The 12,220-nt window shown below is 38.2% G+C and overlaps 1 protein-coding gene across 1 annotated transcript in view; it reads left to right on the top strand.

Annotated features, from left to right (window-relative positions):
* LOC128693278 (uncharacterized) overlaps positions 1-12,220 on the top strand; it is a 586,781-nt gene that overhangs the window by 323,730 nt on the left and 250,831 nt on the right. Inside the window, exons 8-9 of the mRNA XM_070104248.1 lie at positions 4,366-4,549; positions 7,771-7,925. Of these exons, the coding sequence (XP_069960349.1) occupies positions 4,366-4,549; positions 7,771-7,925 (339 nt within the window). The remainder of the gene's footprint in view (positions 1-4,365; positions 4,550-7,770; positions 7,926-12,220) is intronic.

Here is a 12,220-nt window from a genome sequence, read left to right as displayed (position 1 = left end):
TGTCATAAAACTCCAGAAGGTTTGTGATACAGGATTTGCCTTCCATGAACCCATGCTGGTTTTCATTTATAATCTTGTTCCGTTCCAGGTGTTCCACCACTCTCCTCCTGATAATCTTCTCCATGACTTTGCATACAATACATGTCAGAGACACAGGCCTGTAGTTTAGTGCCTCATTTCTGTTTCCTTTGGGGACTACATTTGCTGTCTTCCATTTCTCAGGTAGTTGCCCAGTTTCAAGGGATGTGTTGAAGATTGTGGTTAGGGACACGCACAGCATCTCTGCTCCTTCTCTAAGAACACACGGGGAGATGTCCGGTCCCATCGCCTTTGAGGTATCAAAGTCACTTAGCAGCTTCTGCACCTCCTCCTCACTTGTTGGTATATTCCCTCTTGATATTCCCTTCTGTGCTGTCTTCCCAGAGCCCTTCCTGTCTCTACTGTAAAAACTTCCTTAAATCTCCTGTTTAGCTCCTCATATACCTCCTGATCATTTCTTGTGAGTTCTCCACCTTCTGTGCTCAGTCTGATCACCTGGTCTTTGATTGTTGTCTTCCTCCTGATGTGGCTATATAACAGTTTCGGGTCAGTCTTGAATTTCGATGCTATGTTATTTTCATACTGTCGCTGGGCCTCCCTCCTTACCTGTGCATACTCGTTCCTGGCTCTGCGACTAATCTCCCTATTTTCATGCGTTCTCTTCCTTCTGTACATTTTCCATTGTCTATTTCACTTTGTTTTTGCCTCCTTACACCGTCGGGTAAACCAGGGGCTCGTTCTGGTCTTCCCATTGCTTCTGTTGCCATTGGGAATAAACCTTTCCACTGCCTCCTTGCATTTTGTTGTTACATATTCCATCATTTCATTTACTGGCTTTCCTGCCAGTTTTCTGTCCCACGGAACCTCCTGCAGGAAGTTCCTCAGCCCTTTGTAGTCCCCTCTTTTATAGTCTGGCTTTTCCCATTCAACTCCTGTTACTCTCTCCACTTGCAACTCAACTTGAGGAGAGTTGAGCAATACCTTCTGGTCTCTTCAGGAAGTTCAGCTAAAGCTTCGTTATCCTGGGGCGTGTTGTGGCTCAAGTACCTTGCATCTTGTGTGCTTATTAAGGTAAACGGAGTTGAATTTATGGGATAAAATGAATACCTTCCTCGAATCGCATAGCCAACGAAATACATTTACTGTCTTAAGACCTGGCAGGCGAAGGCCTCAAAGATCTGTGAGAACTACAAAAGTTTTAAGGTTAAAACAACATTGAGTAAACTGTCATCAACACAGCCAAGGCGGAGCCTCACTGTAAAATGCATTAGTGTTGAAACTTGCAAATGATCAGAACCAAAATTTTCAAGTTATCACATAGTAACGCATAATCACTATTTTTAAATTTTATTAGATAATTAACAAATTTGCTCAAATGCAGATTAAAAATTCTGAGAAATTTGGTTCACGGTTGCGGCATAAACCTGTAAAATTTTAAGTCGCTCGAAAAATATCCATTAAAAATTGGCCAACAAGCCGCAAACAGTGACTCTTAGGCAAAGTGAACCCTAACGCAAAGAGAACCCTTACACAAAGTGAACCCACTACTTTTATAACTTTGAAGGTGATAGGAGGGACGTTCTTCTGTTATCTTACCGACACCGTTGTGCATTTTTAATTTATAAAATAGGTAAATTGGCAACCATTCTCTATGATTGTTGAACATGAAACTTTAAAACCTAACAGAAAAAAACTTTCACAAGTTATTATAAGTAAACCTCGAAAAAATAAGAGAATCTGTCAAAAATTATAGTAATTCCAGTTTATAAAGACCCAATAATTAGCCAGATGCTACATTACTACTGCTTGGTTAGGTTTTAGTTGTGAATATTAATAACAATAAAAAGAATTACTAATAATTGAAACAAAGGCGAATAGGAAAAAGGATTTTCATTGATTAGATACAAGTGGGAGTAGGTCAGGTGTATCTGAGAAGATTATGGCTAAGGAAGGGGTGGAAATAATTTTGAAGAATCAGAGAGGTTAAGAGAGTGGGAAGGGAAAGTGAAAAAAGAGCAAATGAAAGAGTGGTTGAAGAACTGAGAATAAGACAAAGTTTTGGAGGGAAATTAATAAGTTAAGAAGGGAACTAATGGATTTAACAGTTAAAAACAGAAGAGGAGAGTTAATAGATGGGGAGTTGGAAGTATTAGGAAAACGGAGGGAATATTCTGAGGCACTGTTAAATGTTTATGAAGAGAGAGAAGCTGTGATTTCATGCACTGGGCAGGGAGATATAACATCTTATAGGAGTGAGGAAGAGCCAGGTGTGCTGGGAAAGTGTGCGAGGCTGTGGATAAAATGAAGTGGGATAAAGAAGCTGGGATGCATGGGATCAAGACAGAGATGTTGAAAGCAGGAGAATATAGTTTTGGATGGGTTGGTACTTTTCTTTAATAAATTTATGTATGCAAAGTTTGGCAGAGAACATGCACAGTTCCTTTTATAACAGCAAATGGAACAAAATAGAGTAAGAATTATAGAGGAATAAGTCTTTTGGGTATACCTAGTAGGGTGTGTGGAAGAGTCATTATTAAAAGAATTCAATGTAAGATGGAGAGCAGGATCGCAAATGAACAAGGAGGTTTTATGAAAGGTAATGGATTTGTAGACCAAATGTTTAAAGCAAAGCTTATAATTGAACAGTATTTAGATAGGTTAGAAAGGTTTCCGTTACATTTATAGATTTGATAAAGGCAAATGATGGAGTGGATAGCAGGGACAATGTAGCAGATGTTGCAAGTGTATGATAGTGAGACTTAGTTTATTTTCCATTAAAGGTAGAGCTTATACTAGGTTGCCTGAAGTCACTATGGTTGTTTATTAAATTCATAGATGGGGTTGCAGGAGAGGTGAATGAAGGGGGGTTGGGAAGAGGTTTGGGATTGGAAAATAAAGAATCTAACACAAATTGGGAGTGGTGCAGGCTGCTTTTTTCCTGATGACACTGTGATTTTTAATGATTATGAAGATAAGTTGTAGAGGTTGATGGACGAATTTGGGAGAGAATGTAAAAGAAGAAAATTAAAAGTGAACATTGGAAAGAGCAAAATAATGAGGATAACAATTTAGATATTGGAAGATTAAATATCAGATGGAAGGGAGTATGAAGCAAGTGTATGTGTTCAGATATTTGAGAGTGGACTTGTCAGCAAATAAGTTATGAAGGACGAGGTGAGCCATAGAATTGATGAGGGAAAAAAGATGAGTGGTGCATTGTCTGTGGAGACAAAGAACATTATCCATGGAAGCAAAGAGGGGATTGTGTGAGAGTATATGAGTGTGAAGCATCGGTCCCGAATGTTGCAACAGTGAGCAGGCTGGAGGTCAGTGTGTGGTTTGAACATTATGCAGACAATCCGCAGCTTGCAGATTTGAAGGAGGTTACTAAAAGAGTTATCTAGAGGGCTGCTGAAGACGCATCTTGAGGTATTTCGGACATTTAGGAAGGATGGAACAAAACAGAATGAGTTGGAATGCCCATAAATCTGTATTGAAGGGAGGGCAGAGTAGGGGTCGTCCTTGAAAGAGATGGAGGGAAGGGTTAAAGGTGGTTTTGTGTACATAGGGCTTACACTTCCAGCAAGCGCATGTGAGCATCTTACGTTGGAAAGAGTCGAAGCAAAAGATTTTCATAACTTAATGTGATGTTGGAATGTGAGCAAGGTAACATTTATGATGGAATTCAAGGAAACCGGTTAGCCGGGCATAAGTCCTAAAGGTGGGAAGTTGTGTCTACACTCTGAAGGAGGAATGGGGATATTTGCAGTTTCGAAATGTATTATCGGCGGCTCTCTGAGAAGACAGTGATGAAGTGAGCGATGGTGAACGTGTTTCTCTTTCTTGCGTCACCCTGCCTCGATGTGAGACAGCCTCTTTGTAGAAATTATAATAATAATAATAATATTACTATTAATAATAATAATAATAATAATAATAATAATAATAATAATAAGAAGAAGAAGAAGAAGAAGAAGAAGAAGAAGACGAAGAAGAAGAAGAAAATAATAATAATAATAATAATAATAATAATAATAATAATATAACGATAATTATTATTTATGTTTTCTTGCCTTCCAAAATCCTCCCATCTTCCTGCCCCCGTTCACACTGTTCTGACGTTTACCCATCTTCTCATTTACCCGTGAAAGGCCTGTTTTCCTCTTGGAATTTCCTTTCACAGTCCCACACATTCTTATTCATGACTCTAACATCCAAAATATTCACTCCTCTTCCTTCTGACATTTCTCTCCTCCCCAATACTGCTTCTTTCACTCACCCTGCGTGATCTTCCTCACACTACACCCTACATTGTCTACCACACAGAGTGAGCAACTTGGAGTCAATAGTAGCAGTAGTAGCAGCATCAGCAGCAGCGGGGTGGTTGTGGTGTCCAACATGAGTCTAGTACTGCAGAAGGTGGAGCGTTATACTTCGGGCAGTTACACCTGCAGAGCAAGCAACACTGAGGGCCAGGGTGTCTCCAATCCCATCCTGTTGCAGGTTAAATGTAAGTACATGTCTCCACTTGTTGCTTCTTTATCATAATGGATCGTCGTCAAGCACAAACACCCTGACTGGTCACAGATTTGGTGGCAAAGATTCGAGACTTCATTCATTGCGCTGAATGTCCCACACGAGCTTACCGCCTCATGAATCGTGAGGCAATATTTACTTTCCACATATAACTGTTAACATTATTTTATTATTATTAGGTATCCCCTATGAGGGACCGTATATGTGGTTTCCAGATTTCTTTCTATTTTATTTTCTATTCTTTCAACTTAGAGTGTTTATTTTGCTTCAAATTTCTCAACTCTGGTGAATGGAACTAAGGACAAGATTCTTGAAACAGTTGTCATTTGCAGATTCCCCAAGACCAGATTTGTTGAACCCTTTCCAGCTTTTTAGACTGGCTCCGAAAATTTCCAAGCCCTTGAAGACATAATTTTAAACATTAGAAAGTAATGTCCCTTAACTCCAAGACAGCAGAGAGTGATATTCAGTAAGTTCACTTCGGCCAATTTTATGTGTAAAATAATGTGAAATATTGATTCCCGTTTAATCACTTTAAAATCATTTGAATGTTCCTCACCTGAATGGCTTCAAAAATTAATAGTTATTGCATCTTGTCAATAATGTAACTAGTTTATAAAACTTGGAATTGTTGGATATCGTACTCGTGAATGTTTCTTCTGACCCTCAACAAGCGTTTTACCCGAGTGTGTTTTTTTCGTAGCAAAGTTACGAAAAATCTTATTTCTGCCCATTACACAGGCACTATGTAACCCCTACGAGCTTAGAGCTTTCCTGTGAAGGACATCTGGAGTTACATAAAATGGATGAAATAATATTTTGGGGTATAGCCCAAAATATTATTTTGTGCAATAACTGGAGAACGTATCTTGTGCTCGGCTGATGTGTCTTTCCCTGAGGAAACTCTTGATTTTAGGCTGAGTAAATTATAATGTGTTAATTTTACCGATTAAACTTGTTCCTGTGACATATCTGGAGAATATCTCTCTCGATCATCAGCAATTGTGTAACTTTATTGAGTTAACCCCAGGGTAAATTAACATTATGTGCCTCTGTATAACTATAAGATTTATGTGTACTATAGGCCATTATATACAAAATTTTTGTTATGTAAGCAAAACTCAGATGAAACATAATTACTTTCTTACTTATTTTCCTTCTTAATTTAATTAACTGAAAGTTTTTCGTCTGAGCTGCTCTCAGGGATTATCTCCGTTATAACAATATTTACTACATGCTTCTATTTTGTGTCTTAAATTGAAATCACAAAGTAGCAAGATATTTAAGGCTGGAGTTGGAACCCTTTCAAGATAGTAAAAAAAATTCATAATTGTTCATTAAACTGTTGGTAAGTTGCATCTGGCGGTTTGTATACAGCCACAATGACTACGTTTTAGTTCTTTCTTTCAACATACCGGCCGTATCCCTCCGAGGCAGGGTGGCCCAAAAAGATAAACAAAAGTTTCTCTTTTGAAATTCAGTAATTTATACAGGAGAAGGGGTTACTAGCCCCTTGCTCCCGGCATTTTAGTCGCCTCTTACAACACGCATGGCTTATGGATGAAGAATTCTGTTCCATTTCCCCGTGGAGATAAGAGGAAATAAACAAGAACAAGAACTAAAAAAGAAAATAACAGAAAACCCAGAGGGGTGTGTATATATATATATGCTTGTACATGTATGTGTAGTGTGACCTAAGTGTAAGTAGAAGTAGCAAGATGTACCTGAAATCTTGCATGTTTATGAAGCGGAAAAATGGACACCAGCAATCCTACCATCATGTAAAACAATTACAGGCTTTCGTTTTACACTCACTTGGCAGGACGGTAGTACCTTCCTGGGTGGTTGCTGTCTACCAACCTACTTAGGTACGTTTTAGTTATCAGTCTTTATTCATAAAACCTCAATTACACTATTATTTTTTTTAGTAACTGAGCAAATGGGCAACTCTTTCTGATGGTCTTCAAACTTAATATTAGAGGATAGATCGTATTAATTTTGAAATGACAATTTTTCAATTATTTTGTCAAAACTTTCATGTTGATTTCCCTACCATAACTTGCGAATGCCTCTTCTAATCGGCTTCAAACCTTCAGTACTGATGTATTCTAGATTATGTAGAGAAAAGTTTCCATTGTTACTAAAGTGTATGGGCAGTAATTTGACAAATTTTATGCGTACCCCTACACTATGGCTGAGGCGCAGTGCTCATGGGTACTAGCGCAAATAACTTTTTTAAAAATAAATAGTTTTTCTTAAACAAATAGCCTGAAAATAGGAGAATGAAACTTATAATGACATTTCGGTCCGACTAAGACCATTAATTAATGACAGTAGTAGTGTGACTAGTCATAATGATGGTAATAATAATAATAATAATAATAATAATAATAATAATAATAATAATAATAATAATAAATTATTACTTTGTTTCTTCAAGTACATGTACAAGGTATACCGGCCTACCTGACATACTACTATACAGAAAGCCCCTTGTTATGCAGAGCATTTCGAGTAAATTAAATCAGTTTTGTCCCAGGATGCGACCCACGCCAGTCGACTAACACCCAGGTACCTGTTTTACTGATGGGGAACAAACATAAACAACCGGTGTCACGAAACACGCACAGTGTTTCTACCCTTGCCGGTAATCGAACCTGGACTTTGTTTTTGAGTTATTTGTGTATAGTCCAGTCACGGTAATGTGCCTTTTTATTCATAATTTTTCTTACATTATAATTGAATATTTAAAACAGAATATACAGTAATTGTGATCATAAAAATTAATAACAACTTAAGAAACATTAAGTGCATTGAAATATGTGAAATTTAGCTTAATTTCGACCGGAATCGAAAAATTTCTTAAAATGCAGCTCGTTGTTTTTTTTTTTTTTTTTTTTTTTATAAATACAACGAAGTGTTACAAGACTGCATAACAGTATTTGATTTTTTCAAGTTTGGTGATGTGTCCGTTCATGTTCGTTTACGTTACATTTATGAGTTTGGAATAGGCATATGATAGTGTGGATAGGAGAGTAATGTGGCAGTGTTATAGGTAGTAGGTTACTAAAAACAGTTAAGAGCTTTTATGAGGATAGTGAGGCTCAGGTTAGAGTAAGTAGGAGAGAGGGAGATTATTTTCCAGTAAAAGCAGGCCAAGGATATGTGGTGCGTGATATCACCATATAATTGTAGATAAGGTTGTAATAGAAGTGAATATTCAAGTGTTGGCAAGATGTGCGCGATTAGGAGATAAAGAATCTAACACAAATTGGGAGTTGTTGTCACAGTTGCTTTTTGCTGATGGCACTGTGCTTTTGGGAGATTCTGAGGAGAAGTTGCAAAGATTGGTGAACAAGTTTGGATGGGAATGAAAAAAATAGAAAATTTGAAATACATGAAGGAAAGGGCAGGGTTATGAAAATAAAAAAAAAATTAAGCAATGAAAGACTGAATATCAGATTGAAGGGATGGAGTACGGGGGACGTGAATGTATTCAGTTGTGTTGAAGTGAACCTGTCAGCAGAAGGGTCTGTGAAAGACGAGGTAAATAATAGAATTGATGGCAGGTAAAAGTTGAGTGGAACAGTGTGCGTAGATAAAGAAAGCAAAGAGGGGAATGTGAAAAGTAGAGCGGTACCAATGTTCATATATGGGTGTGAAGCATGGGTGGTGTCGGACTCAATTTATTCACCACGGTTCGAGGACCTCCTCCACCATTTAGTCTATTCATATTTATTTTTGTATTAACACTTCAGCCGTTTCCCACCAAGATAGGGTGGCCTGGAAAATAAAAACATTCACCATCATTCACTCTATCACTGTCTTGCCAGAGGCATGCTTACACTGCAGTTATAAAATTGCAACATTAACACCCCTCCTTCAGACTGCAGGCACTGTACCTCCCATCTCCAGGACTCAAGTCCGGCCTGTCAGTTTCCCTGAATCCCTTCATAAATATTACCATGTCATGTCCTAATAACCATTTGTCTCCATTTGCTTCTATGTAACACGCTCACACATGCTTGCACACAAAACCTCCTTTATCGCCTTTATCACCTTTATAAATTCTCTGAATTATATTCACTCTCCAGGAGCTTTGTCAACGGCTTGACAAAGCTCCTGGAGAGCGAAACGTTGCCACAATAAAATGCCACATTAGTTGCACTTGTGTCCTTTTACTTTACATATTGTCGGTAATTCTACCAACTTTATTACATTATATTCACACCACACATTGCCCTCAGACACGATATCTCCACTGCCTCCAACCTTCTCCTTGTTGCGACATTCACCACCCATGCTTCACACCCATATAAGAGCGTTGATATAACTATACTCTCATACATTCCCTTCTATGCTTCGATGGACAAAGTTCTTTGTCTCAACAGACTCCTCAGTGCACCACTCACCTTTTTCCCCTCGTCAATTTAATGTTTCTCCTCATCTTTCATAGACCCATCTGCTGACACATCCTCTTCTAAATATCAGAATACATTCACCTCCTCCATACTCTCTACCTCCAACCTGATATCCAGTCTTACATTACCTAATTTTTTGTTATCCTCACCTTACTCTTTCCTATATACTCTTTCAATTTAATTTTACATACCCTACCAAACTCATCCACCAATCTCTGTAACTTCTCTTCAGAATCTCCCAAAAGCACAGTGTCATCAGGAAAAGAGCAACTGTGACGACTCCTGCTTTGTGTTCTTTATCTTTTAACTACAAACCTCTTGCCAACTAACAAGAATTCACTTCTCTTACAACCCCAACTATAAATATATTGACCAACCATGGTGACATCACACATCATTGTCTATAGCCTATTTTTACTAGGAAATAATCTCCCTCTCTACTATATACTCTATCCTAAGCTTCACTATCCTAGTAAAAACTTTTCACTGCTTTCTAAAACCTACCTCCTATTCTATACATTTGCAACATCTGCCACATTACCCCCTTGTTACAAGCTTTTTCCAAATCCATAAATACCACAAAAACCTCTTTACCCATATCTAAATACTGTTAACTTAAACGTTTCACGGCAAACACCTGGTCCACACACCCCCTACCTTTCCTAAAGCCTCCTTGTTCATCTGCTATCCTACTCTCCATCTTACTCTTAATTCTTTCAATAATAACTCTACAATACACTTTGCCAGGTATACTCAACAGGCTTATTCCCCTCTTTTGTTCACTCTGCCTTTACACAAAGGAACTATGCATGCTCTCTGCCAATACCTAGGTACCTTACTCTCTTCCATACATTTATTAAATAATAGCATCAACCACTCCAAAACTATATCCCCACATGCTTTTAACGTTTCTATCTATAACCCATCAATCCCAGCCACTTTATCCCCCTTTCATTCTACCTACTGCCTCACGAACTTCCCCCACACTTACATCTCGCTCCTCCTCACTCCTACAAGATGTTATTCCTCCTTGCCTAGCAGTAACAACCTGGTTGATCAGACCCTGATCCATCTCGTGGCCTGGTCTTGGAACGGGCCGCGCGGAAGTTGATCCTCTAAACCCACTCCAGGTATCCTCCAGGTATACTCGAAATCACAGCTTCCCTTCATCAACATTTAACAATTGTTCAAAATATTCCTTCCATCTTTCTGATACCTCTGTCTATTTAATAACTCTTCTCTTCTTTTTTAGCTGTCAAATCCATTTGTTCCCTAGGTTTCCTCAACTTATTAATCTCACTCCACAACTTTTTCTAATTTTCAACAAAATTTGTTGATAACATTTCACCCACTCTCTCATTTGCGCTCTTATTACATTGCTTCACCACTCTCTTAACCTCTCTTTTCCTCTCCACATGCTTCTCCCTCCTTGCATCACTTCTGCTTCGTAAAAACCTCTCATAAGCTAACTTTTTCTCACTTACTACTCTCTTTAAATAACAAAAAAAAAAAAAAGGCACAATACCGTGACTGGAACGATACACAAATAACCCGCACATAGAAGAGAGGAACTTGCGACGACGTTTCGGTCCTACTTGGACCATTTACAAAGTCACAAAGTCACTCCCTCTTTCTCTCCTTTTCGTTAGTGTGACTTTGTAAATGGTCCAATTCGGACCGAAACGTCGTCGTAAGCTCCTCTCTTCTATGTGCGGGTTATTTGTGCACTCTTTTTACTTCACCAATCCACCAATAGTTCTTCTTCCCTCCCGCACCCACTTTCCTGTAACCACAAACTTCTGCTGAACATTCTAACACTATGTTCTTAAACCTCCCCCATACATATTCAAGCCCATTGCCTATATTATCTTCACTCCGTCTCTCCTCCAATAGTTGGGCATATCTTACCCTAACTGCCTCCTCCATTAGCTTATAAACCTTTACCGCTCTCTTACCTGCTGCTTCCATTTCTCATCTACCTTTTACTCTCACTGTAGCTACAACAAAGAAAAATGATCTTATATATCCGTGGCCCCTCTATAAAAGTCTACATCTTGAAGTCTACTCAACAGTCTTTTATCTAGCAATAAGTAGTCCAACAAACTACTGTCATTAACCCCTGCGTCACATCTTGTATTCATATTTATCCTCCTTTTCTCAAAATGTGTATTACCTGCAACCAAACCCCTTTCTATACAAAGTTCAATCAAAGGGCCCCAATTATCATTTACACCTTGCAACCCAAACTTACCTAACTTACCCTCTTTAAATATTTCTCCTACTTGATTATTTAGGTCCCCTTCCACAGTTACTCTCTCACTTGATTCAAAAGTTCCTACACACTCACTTAACATCTCCCAAAATCTCTCTCTCTCTCCTCTACACTCCTCTCTTCGCCAAGTGCATACACACTTATCATGACCCATTTTTAGTAACCAACCCTAATTTTAATCAACATAATCCTTCAATTTATACATTTATATTCCATCTTCTCCTTCCATTAATGATCCTTCAACATTATTGCTATCCCTTCCTCAGCTCTAACTCTCACATGCTGTTGACTTAATCCCATTTATTTCTCCCCACTGAAACTCACCAACCTTCTTCAGCTTTGTTTCGCTTATAAATAGGACATCCAACGTCTTTTTTTTTCATAATCTTAGCAATCATCTCTTGCTTATCATCCGCACTACATCCACGAACATTCAAGCGTCCCAGCTCTATAAAGTTTTTCTTCTACACTTTTTTAATATTTTCTACAGGAGAAGGGGTTACTAGCCCATTACTCCCGGCATTTTAATCGCCTCATACGACACACATGGCTTACGGAGGAAAGATTCTTTTCCACTTCTCCAGGGAGACTATAGAAAATAAACAGGAACAAGAGCTATTAAGAAGAAAAACCTTAATGTGTATATGTATATATATGTATGTGCATGTCTGTGTGCGTGACCTATGTGTAATTAGAAGCAGCAAGATATACCAGTTATCCTGCGTGTTTATAAGACAGAAAAAAGAATACCAGCTGGTAGACAGCAACCACCCAGTGAGGTACTACTATCCTGCCAAGTGAGTGTGAAACAGGAATCCCTCAACTGTTTTACATGATGGTAGTATATATATATATATATATATATATATATATATATATATATATATATATATATATATATATCTATATATATATTTTAACATTTCACAAACACGCGAAGTTATTTGCAAAC

This window comes from Cherax quadricarinatus, chromosome 90, assembly GCF_038502225.1.
Source record: "Cherax quadricarinatus isolate ZL_2023a chromosome 90, ASM3850222v1, whole genome shotgun sequence".
In the NCBI taxonomy this organism is placed as follows: Eukaryota; Metazoa; Arthropoda; class Malacostraca; order Decapoda; family Parastacidae; genus Cherax; species Cherax quadricarinatus.
Note: the sequence above shows the minus strand (reverse complement) of the source record. Positions and strands in the feature narration are given on the sequence as shown.